The following is a 22,124-nucleotide window of genomic DNA, read 5'->3' as shown; positions in this document are numbered from 1 at the left end:
AATATCAGAAGCATGTTAAAAAATAATTTTCTTTATAATGCATATAACAAATGCACGGTTAATCAGTGAATTGATCTACTTCACGGTAAACTATACACACAAGTTACCTACATGAACCATTTATTTCTCCATATCTTTGTCATTTTCAGGTACTTTTCACACCACCAATTAACTTCACTTATATGCTGGCTTCCAAGTATTCACCAGAGTAAAGAGTTGACAGTCACAGCATCCAGAGCAGATAATGTGTTGTAAAACTGAACGCATCGTTCATGACTATCCCATGTTATTGGTTCTGGGTTGGTTTCCAAAATTTCTTCAGCACTTAATATGTTTCATAAACACACATATTCTCATCTACTCATTTTAAACTAGTTTCAGTTTTCATAAATTCTATATGTGAAATTCCTTTGTGGTTAAAAGATATTGTAGTTATTATTTTTTTGTTTTGGTAGGGTCAATCCAAATTTCTAACAGCAATGTCACTTATAACATCAATGCTGTAAACACAATGTAATCATCAATAGTCTCGATTGTATCATAATTAATTTAAGAAATGAGCCAGGTTCATCAACTGCTGCTTTACAAACATTTAACAGAATGGATGGCATAACGAGATTATACTTTTTTTTTAAGACAGCCATATGCTTCTTGATGTACTGAAGAACATAACGAATAAGATTTATTACCAGTGATTTTATTGTTTTATTTTTCAGGTTATCAGAAATTATGTAGTGTTTAATCATCCTCATATTTTTATTTTTTTTAATCTAAAACCAATAAAATAATTTGATTAAAAACCAATCTTGCTAAATATTTTGAAAAATTTTAACATGATTAAATTCATCACATAAACTAGAAGCTTGTGCTTCTACAATTTAGAAAAACATAAAACTCCACAAATATATCAATATTTATCCTGTAGGTAAACAATTACACTAAATTAAGTTTGTAAAATCATTAAATACAGAACTATTTCCTAATATGCAAAGGAAATTGTTACAATTTGTATAAAATGATTAAACTATTCTTATAATCTATAACACAGACAATCACAACAAAATTACTGCACGAAATCAAAGAAGTCTGTTTCAAACAGGCGTTACATACTAATCACTTGACAATTCCAAGAAAAACAGTTAATAATAAATAAAACAGTAATTATTTAATACAATCTTATTTAAAACTATAAGTTTTTGAAATGTTGAAGTAAAATATTAAAAATAATGTATTCATTAAAAATTTGGTTTAGTTTGTAATTTTAAAAGTTTACAGTTATAAAATGTTCATTGCTGATTCTCATGGAAAAACAGACTTTAAATAAAAAATTAACTAGTACAATTTAGCCGAGTTCTATGTAGTATTATTTAAACCGATGAAACTTCATTACTTTTCAGAATACTGAACCCTTCAAATTCTTTTTCCTTGGAGAGAGCAAAACAATTAACATTCAAAACTTTTCTCAGTCAAATAAAGGAGACAATCAGGTGAAGAAAAAGAAGATTGTTGACATATGCGCTAAACTCTACCAGTTCTATTATTATATTTATTCTTACATTTTACATATTAGAAAAGTTTTGTTTTATATTGAAGTTAAATTTTTTAATTATTTTAAGACAAAACTAGAAGAAATGGAGGGAGATAAATAGATACCAGTCTACTGCGATTACCATATTCAAATACAACTGACAGTGTTAATAGAGAATTATACAAAGGATAACAGTTTATAATCGATGGCTTCCAAAGGGTTAATAACGAAGGACATAACTGTATATAACATTTTTTGACCAAACTCTATACAACAAGATTTACAACACATAAACTGAGGTCACAAAGAAAAGATGAACAAACAACAGCAGGCTGTTGTCAGAATATTTCTGAATAAACAATTTTGTTCATTTTAATTTAAAATTATTTCAGTATCTTACATCATAATATGTAGATAAACATATTATCTATAATTAAAAAAAACTCACAATTCTTTTAATGAAATAAATTGAAGCTATTCATCCGAAAATAGCTTTCTTTATCTTTGTCAAAAAACCTGTTTCCTGTTCATTGTCAGCTTCCGAGCCTGCCATTGGTTGTTCATTTAGAATTTTACTTCCTAGAACAAAGAAGAAAAAATCCCACCTTAGCTCTGTATCATTATTAGATTTCCAGTAACACCTCAAAACTTCTGTAATATTATTATTAAATTAATTTTTTTTTTTACATCACTGCAAAGCAGTAACCCAATCATTACTAACAAAACAGATATACCAGAAAAATAATTTTACATAATAACAAGTTCCTTACAAAAATGAAACGATCAGAAAATATATTATCACCATTAAACCCACATTTACAAGGATGAATTAAATAGTCATATATTTTATAAATTAGATACATATTGTCAAAATACAGCTGTATAGAAAAATTTATCAACCGTAAACAAAATTAGAGCTATCTTCAAAGAAAAGCTATTACATGTCAGATTAAAAAATTTTATTTAATAAGCGAGCTGGATCTTATCGCACTCATAGAAATTGGGAATTAGTCATCTGAAATTTACATTACAGATGGACTAATATTTATTAGAAAGAAAGAAAGAGAATCATTCAAGAACAGTTTTACAAAAAAAAAAAAATGAAAATCTACTACTAATTAGACGGACATTTTAATTGCCAAACAATAATTTGCAGTACAAAAAATTAATTAAAACTAAATATAAATCTTAAAAAAAGATCTAAAAATAATTAAAGTAAAAAAAATCTCCTGGAATTTCTACCTATTTTTTTTCACAGAAAACCTAGAAATAAAAGCTAAAAGTCAATTCCAGTATTTTTTATAAGTTTGGTAGAGACAAATTTTTCACTCTCTTTGGCACTGCTCACATACTGGAAAACTATAAACCTTCCCTCTTATTAGGGAAGATTATGTAGGGGTTTTAAGTTGTATCTTGGATAAGCCAATACAGTCATATGTATAAGTACAATGATGTTTAAATGTGCTGCTGCTTGTCTTCACTGGTAAATACGTTAAATAAGTATAAATCAATTTTATTTAGAAAAGCACAAACGTTTTGTATAAATTGGTTTCAACAATGTGTCAATACAGTGTTTAACAATTGTCATACAAGAATTTAACAATTGTCATACAAGAATTTAACAATATTTTATCATGCATGTGTGTGTGTATACACATACACATACTTAATTAGTATATGTATGTGCGCGTGCACACACACACACACACACACACACACACACACACACACACACAATACAATACATAAACATACAATATAATAATATATACATATATGTTGTATATTTTATTTATTATATATATATATATATTTATGTCTTTTATAAATCTCTAAGTCTTTACATGTTTATAGTATGTTTTTTTAAAATTACCTATAAATTAAATTTCGATAAAATAATATAAGATGAAATGGTATTTCAAACTATCTTGATCCAATTAGAATTCTTTTAACACTAAAAATAGAAAAAACAAATCATTCTGTAATATGGCTGTCTGAAGACATCAATGTAAAATAAATTCTACAAAAAAAAAAAAATTATAAACGCAAGGAAATTATAAAACAATGGTCATGGCTCTGATATAATTTTTTCCCCTGAAAATCAACATATTCCATTGAAATGTTCTTTATCATAACCTTAACAAGCTAATTTTTTTATAAGAAAAAGTTCTGATGAAAAGTGAGGGTATAGTAGACATTTGAAGAAATTTATGTCGGTTAAATCATACAGCAATGAAAATTTCAGTAGGCAGAATGATCTTCCACACATAAATTAACCTATAATTTTGAACTAATCAGATTTTTCCATTTTTGCATGTACTATTAATTTGTTGAGGTAATAGAAATGAAGTATGTTTTTTTACAAGAACCGCTTTGATACAATAAACAAGCAAATTTTATTGAAAGAATTTATCCTTCAATTTAACCTGAAAGCCTGGATCTTAACCTACAATTCTACATAATCCCGACCTAGATTTAGGCACTTATAATATAGTGTGATTAGCTTCTGCAATCCAGCTTCATAGAAATCTGCTGCCTGAAAAGTTAACCATCGCTGAATGGCTGTTGTTCTTGATGTTGCTGTCACCGTTACCAAGGCACAGACCACCAAGGTGCTGCTTTAAATGCAGGAACAAGTGGTAGTCACTGGCTTAGTACTGTATGGTGGGAAATCAATTTGATTTGAAGCTATGTGCGAGAGGGGGGGATTACAAATCCCTCCTCCAACTTGAGGATGTGCTTTTTCTATTTGTGTCTATTTCATGTGATTAGAACATTGATGGCAGCCTCGCAATCCCCCCCAAACCCTTCCAGGATAAACATATGTCTGGATGATTTTAAAATTAAAGATTTTTCAAAGAACAGTCTTCATTTCAGCTTCTAATTTCACGAAAGTGTTAACAAAAGGCGACTGCCACTCCCCAACACTCGTGAACATGATGTAAATAATACTCTAAGATCCAAACTTCTTTTTTCACCTCAAGAAGACAAATGAGAGCAACGAATGAGGTAGAAAAGCCCAGCAGTCGTCAGCCAGAAGAGAGAAGTGGCCTGCCCATGATGCCCATTTCAGGGCCACAGGACAATACAAGGTTTATGGTCTGTAATTTATTTACAGCTGGTTTATGGAAAGGCAGGCTTAAGAAGAAAAGAACAAAGAATGATAAGAGGCCCACCGACACGGGCTGGAGTTCGGCTGACCGAGCTCAGCTGAGATGTAGCAGCATGACAGCCAGAGGGAAGAAAGTCCTGTAACTTCACCTCACCAATCACCCAACATCCTTTCCAAAACTTACAATTTTGTACCGATCCGTACATGTGACTCCCTTTGGAGAGAGGAACGGATTGCTTCCTCCAAACACTAGGGCCCCGAAAGGCATATTCCTGTTAGGCCGGAAGATGCTAGCACTGAAAGGACTTCAAGGGAATGAAGTGGAATCACGCAGGGAGAACAAAGCTTATATGCACCTAGTTTTCATTTTTGTATTTTATGAGAAAATTCAAAGCACTGTCACCCCCTCTGTGCCATATTGTGTATGTACAGCCTTCTTTAAATGCCCTAACCCATTTTTCCCCATTCCATCAAACACAGCATTATCCCCATATACTTCACTAACTAATCTGTCAATGAATTTTTGATGCTTTCATACCTCTTTGATTTAAGAAACAAATCACAAATGTATTTCACAATAGTGGCATTGTCTATAATTATAGGCATTTTAGGAAACTAAAAAGACCAACAATCAAGTTATGGCATCTGTAGCAAGCCAATAGATGTAGTTGAATAACTACAGTGCTAATGCATGTAAAGGCAACAGCTGCATTGCAGCAAACATATATCAAAATGGTATGTACTTAAAAAAAAAAAACTTACATCATAAAATCATCAATTTCTGATTAAAAGTTAAAAAAAAGGAGTTAATAGGTATGCAATGATTCCTTGCATCGAATTAACTTGATAGCCAACACAACAAATTACCATACCAGAAAACTTTGTATACGCTGGCCTAATATCTGAAATTTTGTAGACAAATGGGTTCAATGATTTATGGCCAAGTTAATAAAATCTCCCGCCATCTTTCCATTTCGTTCCTTCTGTTTTGGATTGCATGACTCAGTTTAATCAGTCTCAAAATATGACTCATTATTTATCACTTCATCCCAAGGCAAAAAATCAACAACCAATGGCCCTTGTCTATCACAAAACACAGTGCACATGATTTTCAGGGCTGACATTGTTTGCTTGAATTTCACTTTCTTGGGAGATGTTGAGAGAATTAAGTTAAAGAAGTTTAAACTAGAATTCTATACAGAAGAATTGAGAGGAGAGTGGAAGAAGTGTTAGGAGAAGACCGATTTGGTTTCAGGAAAAGTATAGGGACAAGGGAAGCAATTTTAGGCCTCAGATTAATAGTAGAAGGAAGATTAAAGAAAAACAAACCGACATACTTGGTGTTTATAGATAACTTACACTGGAATAAAATGTTCAGCATTTTAAAAAAATTAGGGTTCAAATACAGAGATAGAAGAACAATTGCTAACATGTACAGGAACCAAACAGCAACAGTAACAATTGAAGAACATAAGAAAGAAGCTGTAATAAGAAAGGGAGTCCGACAAGGACGTTCTTTGTCACCGTTACTTTTTAATCTTTACATGGAACTAGCAGTTAATGATGTTAAAGAACAATTTAAATTCGGAGCAACAGTACAAGGTGAAAAGATAAAGATGCTACGATTTGCCGATGATATAGTAATTCTAGCCGAGAGTAAAAAGGATTTAGAAGAAACAATGAACGGCATAGATGAAGTCCTATGCAAGAACTATCGCGTGAAAATAAACAAGAACAAAACAAAAGTAATGAAATGTAGTAGAAATAACAAAGATGGACCGCTGAATGTGAAAATAGGAGGAGAAAAGATTATGGAGGTAGAAGAATTTTGTTATTTGGGAAGTAGAATTACTAAAGATGGACGAAGCAGGAGCGATATAAAATGCCAAATAGCACAAGCTAAACGAGCCTTCAGTAAGAAATATAATTTGTTTACATCAAAAGTTAATTTAAATGTCAGGAAAAGATTTTTGAAAGTGTATGTTTGGAGTGTCGCTTTATATGGAAGTGAAACTTGGACAATCGGAGTATCTGAGAAGAAAAGATTAGAAGCTTTTGAAATGCGGTGCTATAGGAGAATGTTAAAAATCAGACGGGTGGATAAAGTGACAAATGAAGAGGTATTGCGGCAAATAGATGAAGAAAGAAGCGTTTGGAAAAATATAGTTAAAAGAAGAGACAGACTTATAGGCCACATACTAAGGCATCCTGGAATAGTCGCCTAATATTGGAAGGACAGGTAGAAGGAAAAAATTGTGTAGGCAGGCCATGTTTGGAATATGTAAAACAAATTGTTAGGGATGTAGGATGTAGAGGGTATACTGAAATGAAACGACTAGCACTAGATAGGGAATCTTGGATAGCTGCATCAAACCAGTCAAAAGACTGATGAGAAAAAAAAAAGGGAGATGTTGAGTGTCTCCATTTCATGGACTCAATTTTGATTCTTGTGTAATGTTAGAACCCATGTCTCGTTGCCAGTAGCAATTTGGCTTAAAAACAGATAGTTTTCATTTTTGTATTTTATGAGAAAATTCAAAGCACTGTCACCCCCTCTGTGCCATATTGTGTATGTACAGCCTTCTTTAAATGCCCTAACCCATTTTTCCCCATTCCATCAAACACAGCATTATCCCCATATACTTCACTAATCTGTCAATGAATTTTGGATGCTTTCATACCTCTTTGATTTAAGAAACAAATCACAAATGTATTTCACAATCAGTGGCATTGTCTATAATCATAGGCATTTTAGGAAACTAAAAAGACCAACAATCAAGTTATGGCATCTGTAGCAAGCCAATAGATGTAGTTGAATAACTACAGTGCTAATGCATATAAAGGCAACAGCTGCATTGCAGCAAACATATATCAAAATGGAATGTATTTAAAAAAAAAAAACTTACCTCATAAAATCATCAATTTCTGATTAAAAGTTAAAAAAAAAGGAGTTAATAGGTATGCAATGATTCCTTGCATCGAATTAACTTGATAGCCAACACAACAAATTACCATACCAGAAAACTTTGTATACACTGGCCTAATATCTGAAATTTTGTAGACAAATGGGTTCAATGATTTATGGCCACTTCAAAATTTATTCTTACGAAAATAATTGTAATTTAACTTATATATGGCACATTTTTCCAAATTCAGATGATACAAAAATCACTTGTGAGCAACATTTTTTTGAAAATCATAAAATAATTTAATTGAAACCAAAATTTGAATAATGTCCATAAAATAGTGAATAAACAAAAATTAGATAGTGGGAAATTACTTTAGAAAAGATAAAATATAATAACATTCATCTTCCTCTACTACAGGTAAGAGAGATATTGCACTGTTTCCCAAAGAAAGTAGAAAATTGATTTATAGTTGTATACTATTTGCTCACTTTCTTAGACTATGATGCATTTCGTAAAGCATCAGAAGTGCAAATGAAACTAGAATGAGTTGGTTTTTCTGAGAATAATGATGTTCAACGTGCAGATAATCCTTCAGAAAGTCAGGAAAAATTGGAAGGATGAATATCAATGGCATTTCAGCCATCGGCAGCTTCTTCAATAAATGAAGTTAAAAATTCACAAACTAATCATCAATGGAGTTCTGAAAAGCCACCTGGTAGAGCTGAACTTAGTTTGAAACCAGGTTTCATGTTAATGCACAGTGTAGTACTACTGACGAAAAAAATTATTTGAAGTGTTCATATTTATAAATCCCTTATAGAAAGAAATGGAAAATAAATTTCTTACAAAATAACTTAACCATTTTTTTCTCTGAAATATTCGTCTACCTACAAGATACCAAATAATTTTTCAATATGATTGAACACCCACACATCTTTAAGAGGTTAGAAATAAATAATAAAGAGCTGAATTAATTAATTAGAAATGGTGGATCAATTAACTGGTCTTAAATGTTACCTGACCTACACCAGGATTTCTTGTGAGGTATATCAAAACTTCAAAAACAAACAAAAACATTAATACAAGCGAACGTGGTGATGATATAATACAATATTGTATATCCGGATCTTGCAATTCCTGAGAGTCATATTTTAAAATGTACACTATCAGCTTAAATACCCAGTCTAGCATGTACTGTACAGACTATAGTCTATTGAATGAGCAACATTTGATATAATTTTTTTTTACATTAATGCTTGCTATGTACATGAAGCAAGCAGTTAACTTATAACTGCATAAGGCAAACTAACTGCTCAGCACAAATCAATTTCTCATGAAATAAGGTTAATTTACATTTTCTGCTAATAGTTTGTGTAACAAAAATACTAAAATGACTAAGCTCAAAATTGGAAAATGATACCAATGAAAGTGATATAATCTTCAGATGAAGAGCAGTGTTTTGAAATGGCTAAACCATTATTTGATAATAAAAAATAATTAGTAAAAAATTACTACATTTAAGGATGAAAATAAGATTAAAAACTGTAGTGTAAACCATCATAAAATTAGATGTTACCAATGCAGCTTCATTTGTAGATCAGAGTTAGTTTTTAAATAAGTTGCAAAATTTTAAAACTGCATGTGCAGTTTTTAAATTTTGCAACTTAGTACCCCCCCCCCCAAAACACACACACACACTAGAACTAATGATATAAAAGTTAATTTAAGATTCATATTATTTCTCTGTTATGTTAAATTATATTTTAAATTCTATTAATATAAAACCACCTAGTACAGAATTTTGAGATAAGATATAACTTGCATTCATTTTATGAAGAAAGTACTTTTGCAAGATCCTGCAATATTTAGACACCAATAACATCGCAAACATTATTAAAACTTACAATAAATAAATTTAAACCAGAGTACAAACCTAAAATATTATAAAAAAAATTAAGTAAATGATTATTGGAAATTTATAATTAAAGTATAATGACTGTGATGGAATATAGGAAAAACAAATAGATCCTTTAAAACTAGATTTCTTGAACATTATAGAAATGAAAAAAATAAAATAAATTATGTTTATCTAATACGGTAGACCATCATATACACAATAAACATTCTATTTCTGATATCAACACAAATTTAGATATTAAAAATTAATAAAGATGACATAAAATTAAGTATATCACGAAAATATTACGTTCAAAAGTAAGGGCCAATGAGTTATAAATAGCAACTGACAACACTGATTGGTTTGCGCATACAAAGTAGCTTTAAATGGTCTGTTGGATATATAACTGTTGGATCAATCATTACAAGGGTCATTCAATAATTAAACAGACAAATATCTGTAAATGACAAAATAATGGTTTGCAGGCAAATAGCAAAAATGATTTATTACATAAATATAATTTTTTTGTCTACTTTTCCACATAATCCCCACCAACTTCTCTGGACTTGTCCCATCCTTCTATGAGTCTTATCCCTTCGATGAAGAATTCTTATCTTGATCTTGCAGCCAGTTTTGTATTTTTTCTTTATCTCTTCGTTGTTGTTGAACTGATACCACGCAAAGGTTCTTTCATCAGACCAAACAAAAAAAATCCTAAAAGACAAGGTCAGGGCTATAAGGAGGATGAGGTAGAAACTTCCAACCCACTTTGCTAATAGTTTTCAGTATCAGTTGTGTCATATGAGATAGAGCATTATCTAGAAGAAGCACGTCTTTCCTCTGTCATCCTGGACATTTCCTCTTCAATCATGGCTGAGTAGTACAGGCTGTGGTAGCGCGTTGCTCCTCCAAATAATCACAGAAAATCAGACCATAGGCACTCCTAAATATGGTTAATGTGACCTTACCAGCCGTGTTATGTTTGGAATTTCTTACAGACAGGTGATGCTTTGATGCTTAGACTCCGGCTCAAAATGATATATCCAAGATTCATCACAGGTTAAAATCCTGTCCAAAAATGTGTCATCTCTCAGCTTTGTGATGAACGGTAAGCTCTCTGGGAACATACCTCGCACAAGTTTTATGGTAGTTCAGTTTGTTTTGAAAAATGGAATGACTTGGGCCAATACCTGTGGGTAGGTGATTCAGTTCCTTTGACGACTATTAGTTTTCAGTCTTGCTTGAGACTAGAGATGTGTTTTGTTATTTTTAGTAATTGTTAAACCAATGGGAATGTTCGCATCGGTGGCATCCTAAGATGTTACATGCCGAGGTTTATAAGATGAAAACCCATCTGGTAAAACCCATCAGGGCTAGGTGCAGAGCGGGTGGTTGGAGGGTATCTTCCCCTAGGGGATCAAGATGTGCCAACACTTAACCAACATTTTTCAGCAATTTGTTCAACTGTAAGTTATCGGTCTTGGATACGTGAATCAATGCAAGAATCTAAAGCCGAGGTCGACACTGTTACTGGACAACCACAGCAGTGCTCATCAATCACGCTTTTGCACCACTTTTAAAATTTTCCACCCATCCATAAAAACTCGCACGGTTCATGCAGCTGCTGCCGTATTGTTTGTTCATCTGAGAGAATATTTCAGACGGTTTTACACTTTCCGAAAGTAAAAATCGGATCACAGAAGGCTGTTCTTCAAAGTACTTTCTTCGAGCAGACAGGCCATCATAACTAAGACTTTAAAGGTTCTGTTAATGTAAATATTAATCAAACAGCTGACTAACACTCTTTGCAAGGCTGCCAACTAACAAAAGTTTCAATTGCCTGCTTTAAGCATTTCCTACACTAAAATGTTTGTATGTTTAATTATTGAATGGCCCTTGTAGATTTTTAAATGCAAGAGAATATAATGCTGTTGAAATTCACCATAAATTGTGTGAAACATATGGGCTTACTGCAATGAATGAAGGAAAAGCAAGGTAATGGTGTCATGAGTTTAAGGAAGGCTCTTTTTATGTGTTAAAAACTTTTTCTCATTAATGTCAGCAGCACAAGACCATCTTTAATCATATGATACCCCACTTAGCAGTGAAATCAAACCAAAATAACTCAATCTGTGTCAGTTAAACTTCCACACATAAAACTACCCACATTCAGCAGAAATTATGATGAATGGGTGTCATTTCATGATATGTTTGTGTCATTCTTTCATTCTAAAGAAATGTCAGAAATTCATAAATTTCATTACCTCCAATGGTTCTTTAAAGGGTGAAGAAGCTAAAATTTTATCATCTTTAGAAAGTTCAATAAAAAATTATGGGGTTGTTTGAAAACTTTTACAGGCCAGATATGGCAATAAAAGGTTCTTAATTAATAAACATCTAACTGCACTATTCAACCTCTCTAAAAATGATAAGAGAAAATTTTTTGTCATTAAGAAAGCTTTTAGACAGTGCATTCATCATCATCAGTCAAACTTTTTAAGAGTCACATGAAAACTGTAATCAGTACTAACAGTCTGACAATAGTTAGTTTACCTCTACTGACTCAAATTGAGGCATGTGTAAATTCCTAATCCTTAATTCCAATATCGACGACCCTTCTGATCTTCTTCCTCTAACACCAGCACATTTCCTAATAGATGATATCTTTACCAGTTTTCCAGAACCAAATTTGCAACCCTTTCCTTTTCCCGGTTAATCACCGGCAAAAAATTCAGCAACAAATGCAGCACTTCTGGTCTCGTTGGTCCAATGAATACCTAACAATCTTCAGCAACAATCAACATGGAAAACTCTACTCCAGATCTGCAAGACAATTTGGTCATCATCAAAGAGGACAACCTCCGTCCCTCCACTCTAATGGAAAATGGCTTGTGTCATCAATATACATCCTGGAAACTATGGAAAAGTGCATGTGGTGATACTTAAAACTTCGACCAGAACATTAAAAAATTAATTTCAAAAATATGTCCATTACCAAAATAATACATTCATTGTTACATAATTATATTCTTGTATTATGTCATATCTTCCTTTGTTTTTTTTTTTAATTTTATATATTTAAAACGTATATGCAGTCTCCTGTATTATTGACACTTATGTAATTCATTTTTTTTTTTGAAGGTGTTCCTTCAAGGTGGGAGGGGCATGTTGGATATTTTTCTGTATGTGCAGGCATGTGATGCATGTCTGTGTTATGTAGTGGGGAGGAATTCTCCCACTTTCTTTTGTCATATGGTGTTGCTCACTCAGTTGGGTTCATGAAGTGGACATGATATCGGTCAGTTATGTTTTATCACAAGTTTTTCTTTTAGTGTACTGGTATTCAATTACGATCACTGTCAATCTAATACAATAAAGGTGTCATAATTTTTAGTTACAATCAAATTGTGTCATTTTATTGTACAGTCCACTTAACCATTTTATAATCAGCATCCAAAAATGAAGTGCTGAAAATTTCAGTGCAAAAGTGGGTACAATCTTAGTAGGAGGAATTTTATGCAGTGCGTTTGAAAAAGCTTGTTTCACGATATCAAACATATATGGGATTAAATTTGATTACGTAGAAAAATAAATATCTAAATATTTGAAATGATTAATAATAATTTTTTCAACTGTTCTCATTTTGCTACCGATTGGCCCTTACTTTTGAACTGCGCCTCGTATATAAATACAAACAAAATTTCAATTTGATAAACCATCAGACAGTGTCAAATAAAGGTAAGATATGTCTATTTCAATATTTTGTACTGTGGTTTATATATTAATAGAATTTAAAAAATAAATTAATATATATATATATTAATTTTCATTCTTTTGATTAATGTTTCTATAATTTTTTGATATTATTGGTCACATGATGGAACCAGGCAACAAGAAATGCTAGTAGTGAGGAGGAAGGAAAGAGGTGAAGGAAAAACAAAAAATGAACCATTTGAATGGCCTCATATTTTGGAAAACACACCACAGAACGTAGAGCAGTAGCCTTAAGTTAAATTTTAATTCTTAACCAATTTTAGTTCTTAATTTTAATTCTTAACCACCTTGCACAAAAGAAACTATTAAAAAAAGAAAAGAAAAAATAAAGGTGCTTTAATAATTTTATATACTTTAGTACATCTCAAAACTTATTAAAAATAAATTTTACTACTATGTTAATAAAACCTCACTTTTACAATATATTGATAGCTTAATGATTTTATTTTACGATTCCAACAATCCACGTTTTGTTTAATACAAGGGTCCTGCAGTCCATATTAATTTGAATTCACAAAACTGTACTTGGTGTGTTTTGTTTTAAATAAATGACAAATTTCACTTAGAATTATTTTCAGTTAACTTATGTCAATTATTTCATAACTGAATTCTCTATATATTCTGTTTTAAAATTATATTTGTTCATTGGCTATTTAACAAAATAAATTTATACCTTACCAAAATATTGGTTTTTAGACCCATTTATTATAATTTCCTCAGAAACTGTTACAGACACAGTAATAAAGCTTTTTTTATTTTTGAGGCAAAAAACTATATACAACCACAAACAATGTTCCATATTTTGTATACTAAGGATTTCAGTAGAGAATCATCTTACAGTTTGAGTGGAAATCAGGGCAAACTTTTAGCCAGTTAGGACTTGAAAACAAAGCACTTCTGGACATAATTCTATATTAGATTTTTTTCTTTATTTTCGCTAGTACAACGTAACCTGAAATTATTTCTGTTTCTTCATGAAGCACCCTCACATAAGTACCTTTTTTCAATAAATTTAAATTAAAATAAGAAATGTAAAGCAATACTGCTTACTACCTTAATAATTAGATCAATACTGTGTATTAAATTTATCAAGTAAATAGTAAATAACATCATTTTTTATAGTGCACAATTACACAATATATATTACCAGCTAATTTTGATCAAAATTCAGCAGACTGTGTCTTCATCAAAAGTATAAATATTACAGATATATTTAATTTGACTAAACATTCATTTAATACATGCATTATAAAAAAAATTACCACTGGGTTGAGTCTAAATTTTTCTATATATAAATATCAGTAATTCAAAAGATTTATAATCTACAAAAAGATTTTTTTTATTTTTAAACAATCTGTTGGTTTTTTATTTTCCTTTTTTTCCCTAAGTGCACAATGAATTGTTGTTCAGTGCTTGGACACAAAGTTACTACAGTAATTGATTAAAATTTAAAAATTTTAATTTATCTTAAAAATTAAAAGGATGTGAACTGCCTAAGCATATGGTAAGTGTGAAATAACACCAAAATAAAAGCAATATTAAAAATTAACATAAAACAATAAAATTACGAACATTAAAAAAAAACATAGTTTTAATCAAATGTTTGAATCCCGAGGCTCAGCCTTAAAAAATCATAGTACCTTAGACAACATCAATACGTTGTTGCCTAAGATAATTGGGTATTAGCCTCTAATTTAGCCACAGTCCATAAAGATGTGGTGGACACATCTTGGCAGTCGCAGCGAACACAAGATGGGTGCACTGGTTTGATTCAAGAGGTGCCCATATAAGTAATTTTAGTGTACCCTATTCATAAACAGCAAATAATAACCTGTTGACAATCATTCCTGCATAAGGAGCTTCCTCCTGCAATAAGGAGTGACACAGTGTTCTAAACTGGATAGTTTACTGTTGATGGTAGCATTCCATTCACTTTGCTACTTACTCATCATGAACCCTCTTCAGGAAACAGATAAAACAAAAATTAAACAAATTTTTCAAAACAATGAGATTGGTGGCATTATTTTATTCAAAACAGGTCTCTTTTGCTGCACGATCAATGCATTCGTTGCCTGAAATTCCAATATGACTAGGGATCCATCAGAAGCGTACAGTTGTGTTATAGTTGTTATCATTTCAGAGATAACAGACAACATGGTATTTAGAACACATGTCACTAATCGCCTGCAAGGCACTAATGAAATCTGTAGCAGACAAGTATGTGCCTGAATGTTGGGCTAAATATATTTAAGGCTATGTTAATTGCATACAGCTATGCAATGAAAACACTGGCGATGCCGGGAAGGCATCGCCAGTGTGTTCTATTGGCAACCACAAAAGCACAACAAACAGAATTATTGTGTGTAGAGCCATCTATATGAACTATAGCATCAGGATTCACGTTATTTACAATAGTAAAAAATCTTTCTTGTTCTTACAAGAAAGAATTATCTTTAATTGGATTTGTATTACTTTTTTTGATATTGACTGAAACTAAAGCAATAATCCATGAGGGAAGGCCATCAAGTGGGAGTACGCTAAGTAACAGGAGGTAACTGTATATCTACAGATAAGAAAAGCAGATGAGCTGTAACAGCTAGTGAAGCAGTAGATCTTGGTTGTTCCTCATATCAATTAACTAGCTGGTTGAAAAATATTGCATCAAAGGTAGGATGATTTGGTTGCACTTTATGCAATCTACATAGTAGCATATTATTTGGTTTTGTCTATTCCGAATAGATAGCTAACCACTGTCCACTAGACTTACCATGGGGCTTGAGCGAAACACACCTGCTGCCAAGACAGATAAATGAATGGAATCATTGGGCATTTTTAGAGTGCTAGCCCATGTGGACGAATCGGCCACACAGCCATAGTCTAAGTGGGAATGGACCAGAGCTCGGTAGAAGTGCAACATGCATACTCAATCAGCTCCCCAAAGCGTATTAGATAGAACTCTCAGCATGTCTAGCATTTTTAATCATTTTATTACCTTCAACTTCTTTAAATGTGTTATCTACGTTAGTTGTTGGTCAAACCACAATACTGAAAAATTAACCCACATGCTTGCTTCAACTGGTTCACCATGTAAAAACAGTTAAAAGTCAACATGTTCCTTTTAAGCATTCTGTTTTCTAGTGTAAAGTGTTTGGATACTGTCATTCCAACTTGAACTCAAAAGGACCAAAAACTGAGGAAATCCTGACAAATACAAGATTCCCTTATATATCCTATTGATCATTGATCAGTTTATTTAGGATTCCTCTCCTCCAAGCATGTCATACACCTTTTGCATATAAAAAAATACAGCAACAAGGCATTGACAATGTAGGAAGGTATTTTGAATGACAGATTCAAGAGAAACTACATCATTGATAGACGATCTACGTTGGCAGAAACTCCATTGTTCAGTGGGATAATTAGAATGTTCTTCTCAAGGTACCAAACTAGACGACGATTTAACATTCGTTCCATTACCTTGCACATGGTATTGGTCAAGGAGATAGGACGGTAACGAGGGGCTTGATTTATTTTTATCAGGTTTCAAAAAAGGAATCACCAATGCTTCTGACCAAGAATCTGGAAAAACTGATAATAAAATATTCTATTATAGATATACAAAAGATGTCATAATACTGAATCAGAAAGGTGTGATAACATGTTTAGCCTGATATTATCATTTTGGGGAAGTGTCATTGGAAGTATTCAAAGCATACCTTTATTCATCAAAAGAAAAAGGTATGTTTAATTTATTTTGCGAGTCTCCAATTACAAACAGGGTATTTCATACCTGCAACTTATACCACCTAAACTCAGGACAGTATGACAACTGAATCTGACCTAAGCAAGTTTCCAAATGCGTTCAAACATCAATTGACACGGTGACGAGGAAGCCGTTGCTTTTTAGTCCAATCGACTGCACTGACTGTCTTGTTCCACACACGGCTCAAACTTTGCTCCAAACATCCGATGATGAAGTTGTTCAAGAAATGCTATCAACATAAGTGCTTTGCTTCATCATGCACTTCATCGGTCTCCACATTCTCGAGGAGGTCTTGAGATGATGATAGGGACGTGAAAGCCTGAGAGCCCAGAGACACTGTACCAGGCTAAGATTTTTCTGTAGATCCCTTTATTCAGATCTTAATAGTTTACTGCGTTGTTAGTGCAGCAGGAATTTTATTTGATGGTGTACTGACTGGAATGGTTTTTTGTAAACAACTGTTAGTCTTTCTACTAAATCTATCCATCTTTTTGACAGTTCTCAACGCTGCAATATAAGAAATGAGGAACTCACCTTGTGTGACAAAGCCTGGAACAATGATCAGTTCTTTGCACAATGTGCATTCGTTCTGTTTTTCCATATTGTTAGAAACAGCTTGAGCAGAAACAAAACTAACACAGGGCAGTACAAAATTCCTCATGTTGAGTTATTTTCTGTATTCCCTATGAGCCACAGGAAAGGACACTTTCTGCTAAGTACATAACTTAGTATAGTCGCCTTTTCTTCCTTATAAAAGAGGCATTCTTGAAGCCTTGTCTAATGTGGACCTTTACAATTAATAAACTTTTCTACCTCAGTGCAAACAATTTTGTTGTAACCAAATCTCTGATAATGAAAGCAGCGTCTTGGGTTTGGTTTATATGGTTGCACATGAACAGAAAAGTAGTAAATTTTTATTCGCTCATGGACAGTTGGAGTAGAAAAGGTTAGAATAAGTGATGTTGGTACATCAACACCATTCCTCTTCCTTATTATCCTCTGCACAGAAGTGACTGACTGCTGTGATAGCTCTTCTGATACCAGCAAAATCACAGTAAAAGATCATTTATTCCCTTGTTGGAATTTAGTGTACTGTGGGGCTCTACTACCTGTCCTTCCATTCCTTACATTCCTAAGGGCTAGGAGCTTCTGACTCTTGTTTATCATGAATTACCTCAATCATCAGAGCGCCAGTCCTAAGCTTTTTAATAGATTAAGGAAAGGTGCAAGCCATTCCACTACATTTATTTATTAGGAATAGAGAAATCTTAGAGAAGGATTTACCTTCTTTATTATATTTGACTCTAAGAAACCATACACTAGAAAATTTAGCACTACCTCTTTCATTTCTGTTTCATGTCTCCTGACACATCTTCGGCTGACAATGTTGGTTGAAGTTTTTTCAAACTCCCCAGTTCATTGTTTTTTTCAAATGGACCAACAACACCAAAAAATTATTATTTGGGACTGAAATTTTGTTCCCAAGAGTACCGGTGATTTAACAGACCACTCCAGCAGAGTGTCTCTTTCTGGAGCTAGGACTGCATATAACTGGGTTCACCCTGATGCCCAAAGGACATTACTTGAGACCCACTACGAAGCTGCAGAGACTGGGGCTGTGGGAATGCCAACCCCCAAAATCTTAAAGAGCAAGATTCCCCATCAGGATCACCTGGGTTAACTAGTTTCATACTATCCTTTCTTCCTTCTTTTCTACAACAATTTTTTAACTACTACATATTTATTTATTACACCTTAATTATCTGTTCAATATTTCATTATCCGTTTTATAAATTCAATTTTTGTCTGTCTCATTTGTTTACCTTCTACACTTCCTTCACCAAACTAAACCTGTATGTCTTTTTTTTAATAGACAGCCTGCAAACCTAGTTTGTCTTTTTCAACGGATTCTATTAAAAATTTTTTCTCCTATTTATTTTAAATTTTCCATTTCAAATTTTATCAAGCCATCTAATTTTCAACATCTTCCTTTAACAATATAACTTCAAAGATATCCATTCTTTTCCCTCCTGTCTTTCCTATGGTCCATGTTTCACTATCATAAAACACATAAATATATTCGAAATATTCTGAAATCTATATTTGATATTAGCAGAATTATTTAAATATACTAATTCATAATTTAATCCATCCGTTGTTCTTTATTAGCCAAATAACAAAATTCCTCCAGTTTGGTATATTGTGTTCTCCCATATTAATAATTAAATCATTATTTTCCTTGCTGTCATGTTTCATTACCATTGCTTTAGTCTTATTTATTTTTAACTAAATTTCTCTTTAGCAATAAATCAATGCCATTCAGATTCTTTCAAGCTCATCTTTGGTTCTGACATAAGAACAAATGACATCTGCATAAACAGTAAGTGTAAAGTAATATTTAGTCAATATTGCTTCCCTCTAGTCAAACAGACTACAGCACTTCAATTTTGAATATGAACACATATTTAGAATGTCACAAAAGGTGTTGGTTTTCTTTGGGGGCAGGAAATGCGGGTATAGATAAAATCCAGCACACAATGCATTTTTAAATTGACTTAGAATTTTGCAACGTATTTTCTAACCTTTATGATGGTCTCATGTGTTTTGTCCTCATTACATATTAACTCAGAATCAATCAACCAATTTTATTAAAAAAAAATAAAAACCTAAAATTTAACAGAAAATATTAAAGTTTTTAATTTTAACCATATTATCTTTAAAAAAAATCAGAAATATAGCAAATTAAAAGAAAACTTTACAGTTTTTATTGGTATTTTTCTAAAACCCTTTTTTTACCAAACATTCGTTCATATCAAATTAAAAAACATATTAACTTTTTTTACACTGTGATTTTACAAACTTCTCTACTAAAACTTACACAAGTACAGCTACAAAATTTATGGGATGAATACATATCTATGGCATCATAATTCAAACTATTAAATATTACTAGTTATTTTTTAATACCATTACATCAGAATGACTTTTTTTCAATAACTATAAAATATCATTTATTTATGGGAAATCTCAATACCCTCTGAATGGCCATGTCAAGTGTTTTTTTTTCTGAATATTTAATAAAGAAACCAACTATAAATGTGTAATATGAAATGTAAGTACTCAGCATAAGTCATTTTATAAACAGCCAGCCAAATCAGCATGTTAATTAATTATTTTGTTTAAAAGCAGTTATTTTAAAAGTGTTTTCATGATCATGGTATTTTATTCAGAATTGGCTTACTGTAGCTAATTTTTATCACATAATATGGGAATATGAACTTACTTAAATAGAAAAATACTATAAACTAAATTATAAGAAATTTTAAGAGACTTCTTTTCAAGTGAATTATCAAAGCAGGTTTTTCAGAAGGAGATAACAGAAAAGGATGTATTACCAAAAATACTGTTTATCTTCACTGAGATGAAGATAAACATTGTATCTCAAGTCAATTTTTATTGTATGACAATAAAATAAAGAGCAAATTAATAGAGGTTTAAAGCTTTAAAAACTCAATTATTTTTTTTATAGAACCGCTTATTTTCAGTTACTTGTAGAAAATGAAAATTTCTCTTTCGTAAAACTAGTGATACATTCAACCCTGCTGTTAATTGATTGATTACTGAATGAGTTTCATTCTTTATATTTTATTAAAAAGGTTGAAGTTACTTTTAAAGAACTGCACTGGCTTAAACTTACTTCTACTTTTATTTATTAATTTGTATTTTATTAATTAGAGGCAATATTATCCATATTACTACAACTGCTGTAATCAAAGCCACTTTATTATTATTATTATTATTACCTAGCATCTGAACAAAAGAATAACAGTTCACGTTAAAAAAGTTAATATTAAGAAATTACAATTACAACTAAAGACAATTCATTTATTACATAAAGACTTTTATATTGCAACTAGACCGGTATAACAGACTTGAGTAATGGAATCCTACCAATTAATAAGTAGTAGAGAATATAATGGGAGGAATTCAATAAGAAGCTAGAATGAGCCTTTTTAGTAAAGGTAAAAGGTTTGTTTAACAAACGCCCTTTGTAATACTGTCCACGACACACCTAAACATATGTTGTTCAATGAGAAGTTACCTGACCCAGGTTTGGAATTTCATGGGAAAGTGTAAGGGTAGACAACACCCTCACACTTCAAGTTGGGTCTGGTCCTGCAGGTAAAGATAGGAGTATAAATACTCTGGGAAAGATCAGATGACAATCAGTCTAAGCGAAATCAGTTCTGCGAGATGAAGCCTGCAGGAATTCTAAGTGAGGAGTGATTATGTGAGTTTGAAGCGAGAATATTCTGTGAGGAGATTGAAGGAATGAATTTCTAGTGTGAATTAAGTTCGACATGATTAAGGTGATGTTACAAGTACTTCCAGTGTGGAAGGTACATGAAAACATGAAATGGTTCAGTGAGTTACTGTTAGTAAGTGAAAGAGATAATGTAATAAATTTCTTTAACAGCAAAGATATTGCAGTAAAAGAACTTTATACTTGTCTTATTTATTGTACTATAGTTAAAAGTGTTAATGATCATGCTAATGTTTTTGATTGAATTATATTTATCTACCTGTAAATAAATCTTGATAATTACTTAAAATTCTGTTTTGTAATCACCGTTTATTATTATTGTTTGCTGTTGCCATTACTGTTGTAATTGATTTGTCTTGTTCTATTTATGTTCTTTAACTAATAAATGGTAATTGCATAAACATTTTAAATTGTTTGTCCCTCAATATCCTGATCGAGCCACGGACACGCAACAATAAAATTTTAATACCTAGGTGCTGAGATCCTACAGAAATATAATTTTTTAAATTATTACTTTCCTTACAACAATAATAAATGTAATTATAAGCATAAACTATGGTGAGAAGAGAATTTTTTTAGAAGTATAGTGGTCAGTTTAAAGTCATGTTCCCATTTTATCAGTTATAATGATAAGGCAGTATATGAAATAAAATGAAAGTAAAAATAAAAATCTCAACTGAATAAGCACAGAATTATTTCGAGCAGGTAGGAAATACTTATTTTTACATAACACTATCATGTTAACTTATTACTATGAAACTGTAATAAATAGAATTAATGAACATTAAACAGAGAGTTAGCAGTCAACATCTTCTCA

At 31.8% G+C, this 22,124-nt stretch overlaps 1 protein-coding gene across 7 annotated transcripts in view; it reads right to left on the bottom strand.

The window, feature by feature from the left end:
• LOC142320431 (dnaJ homolog l(2)tid, mitochondrial-like) overlaps positions 1-22,124 on the bottom strand; it is a 106,410-nt gene that overhangs the window by 41,778 nt on the left and 42,508 nt on the right. For 2 of the 7 annotated variants that reach the window (XM_075358188.1, XM_075358185.1), the window contains one exon: positions 1,977-2,107. The exons of 3 other annotated variants lie outside the window; for them this stretch is intronic. Coding sequence is in view for 1 of the 4 variants with exons in the window: in XM_075358185.1 (XP_075214300.1) it covers positions 2,007-2,107 (101 nt within the window). In the remaining 3 variants the exon portion in view is untranslated. Of the gene's footprint in view, positions 1-107; positions 771-1,976; positions 2,108-3,401; positions 3,483-22,124 lie in introns of those variants that run through there. 2 more of the 7 variants (XR_012755385.1, XR_012755384.1) reach the window with 2 other exon arrangements.

This window comes from Lycorma delicatula, chromosome 2, assembly GCF_047948215.1.
Source record: "Lycorma delicatula isolate Av1 chromosome 2, ASM4794821v1, whole genome shotgun sequence".
NCBI lineage: Eukaryota > Metazoa > Arthropoda > Insecta > Hemiptera > Fulgoridae > Lycorma > Lycorma delicatula.
Note: the sequence above shows the minus strand (reverse complement) of the source record. Positions and strands in the feature narration are given on the sequence as shown.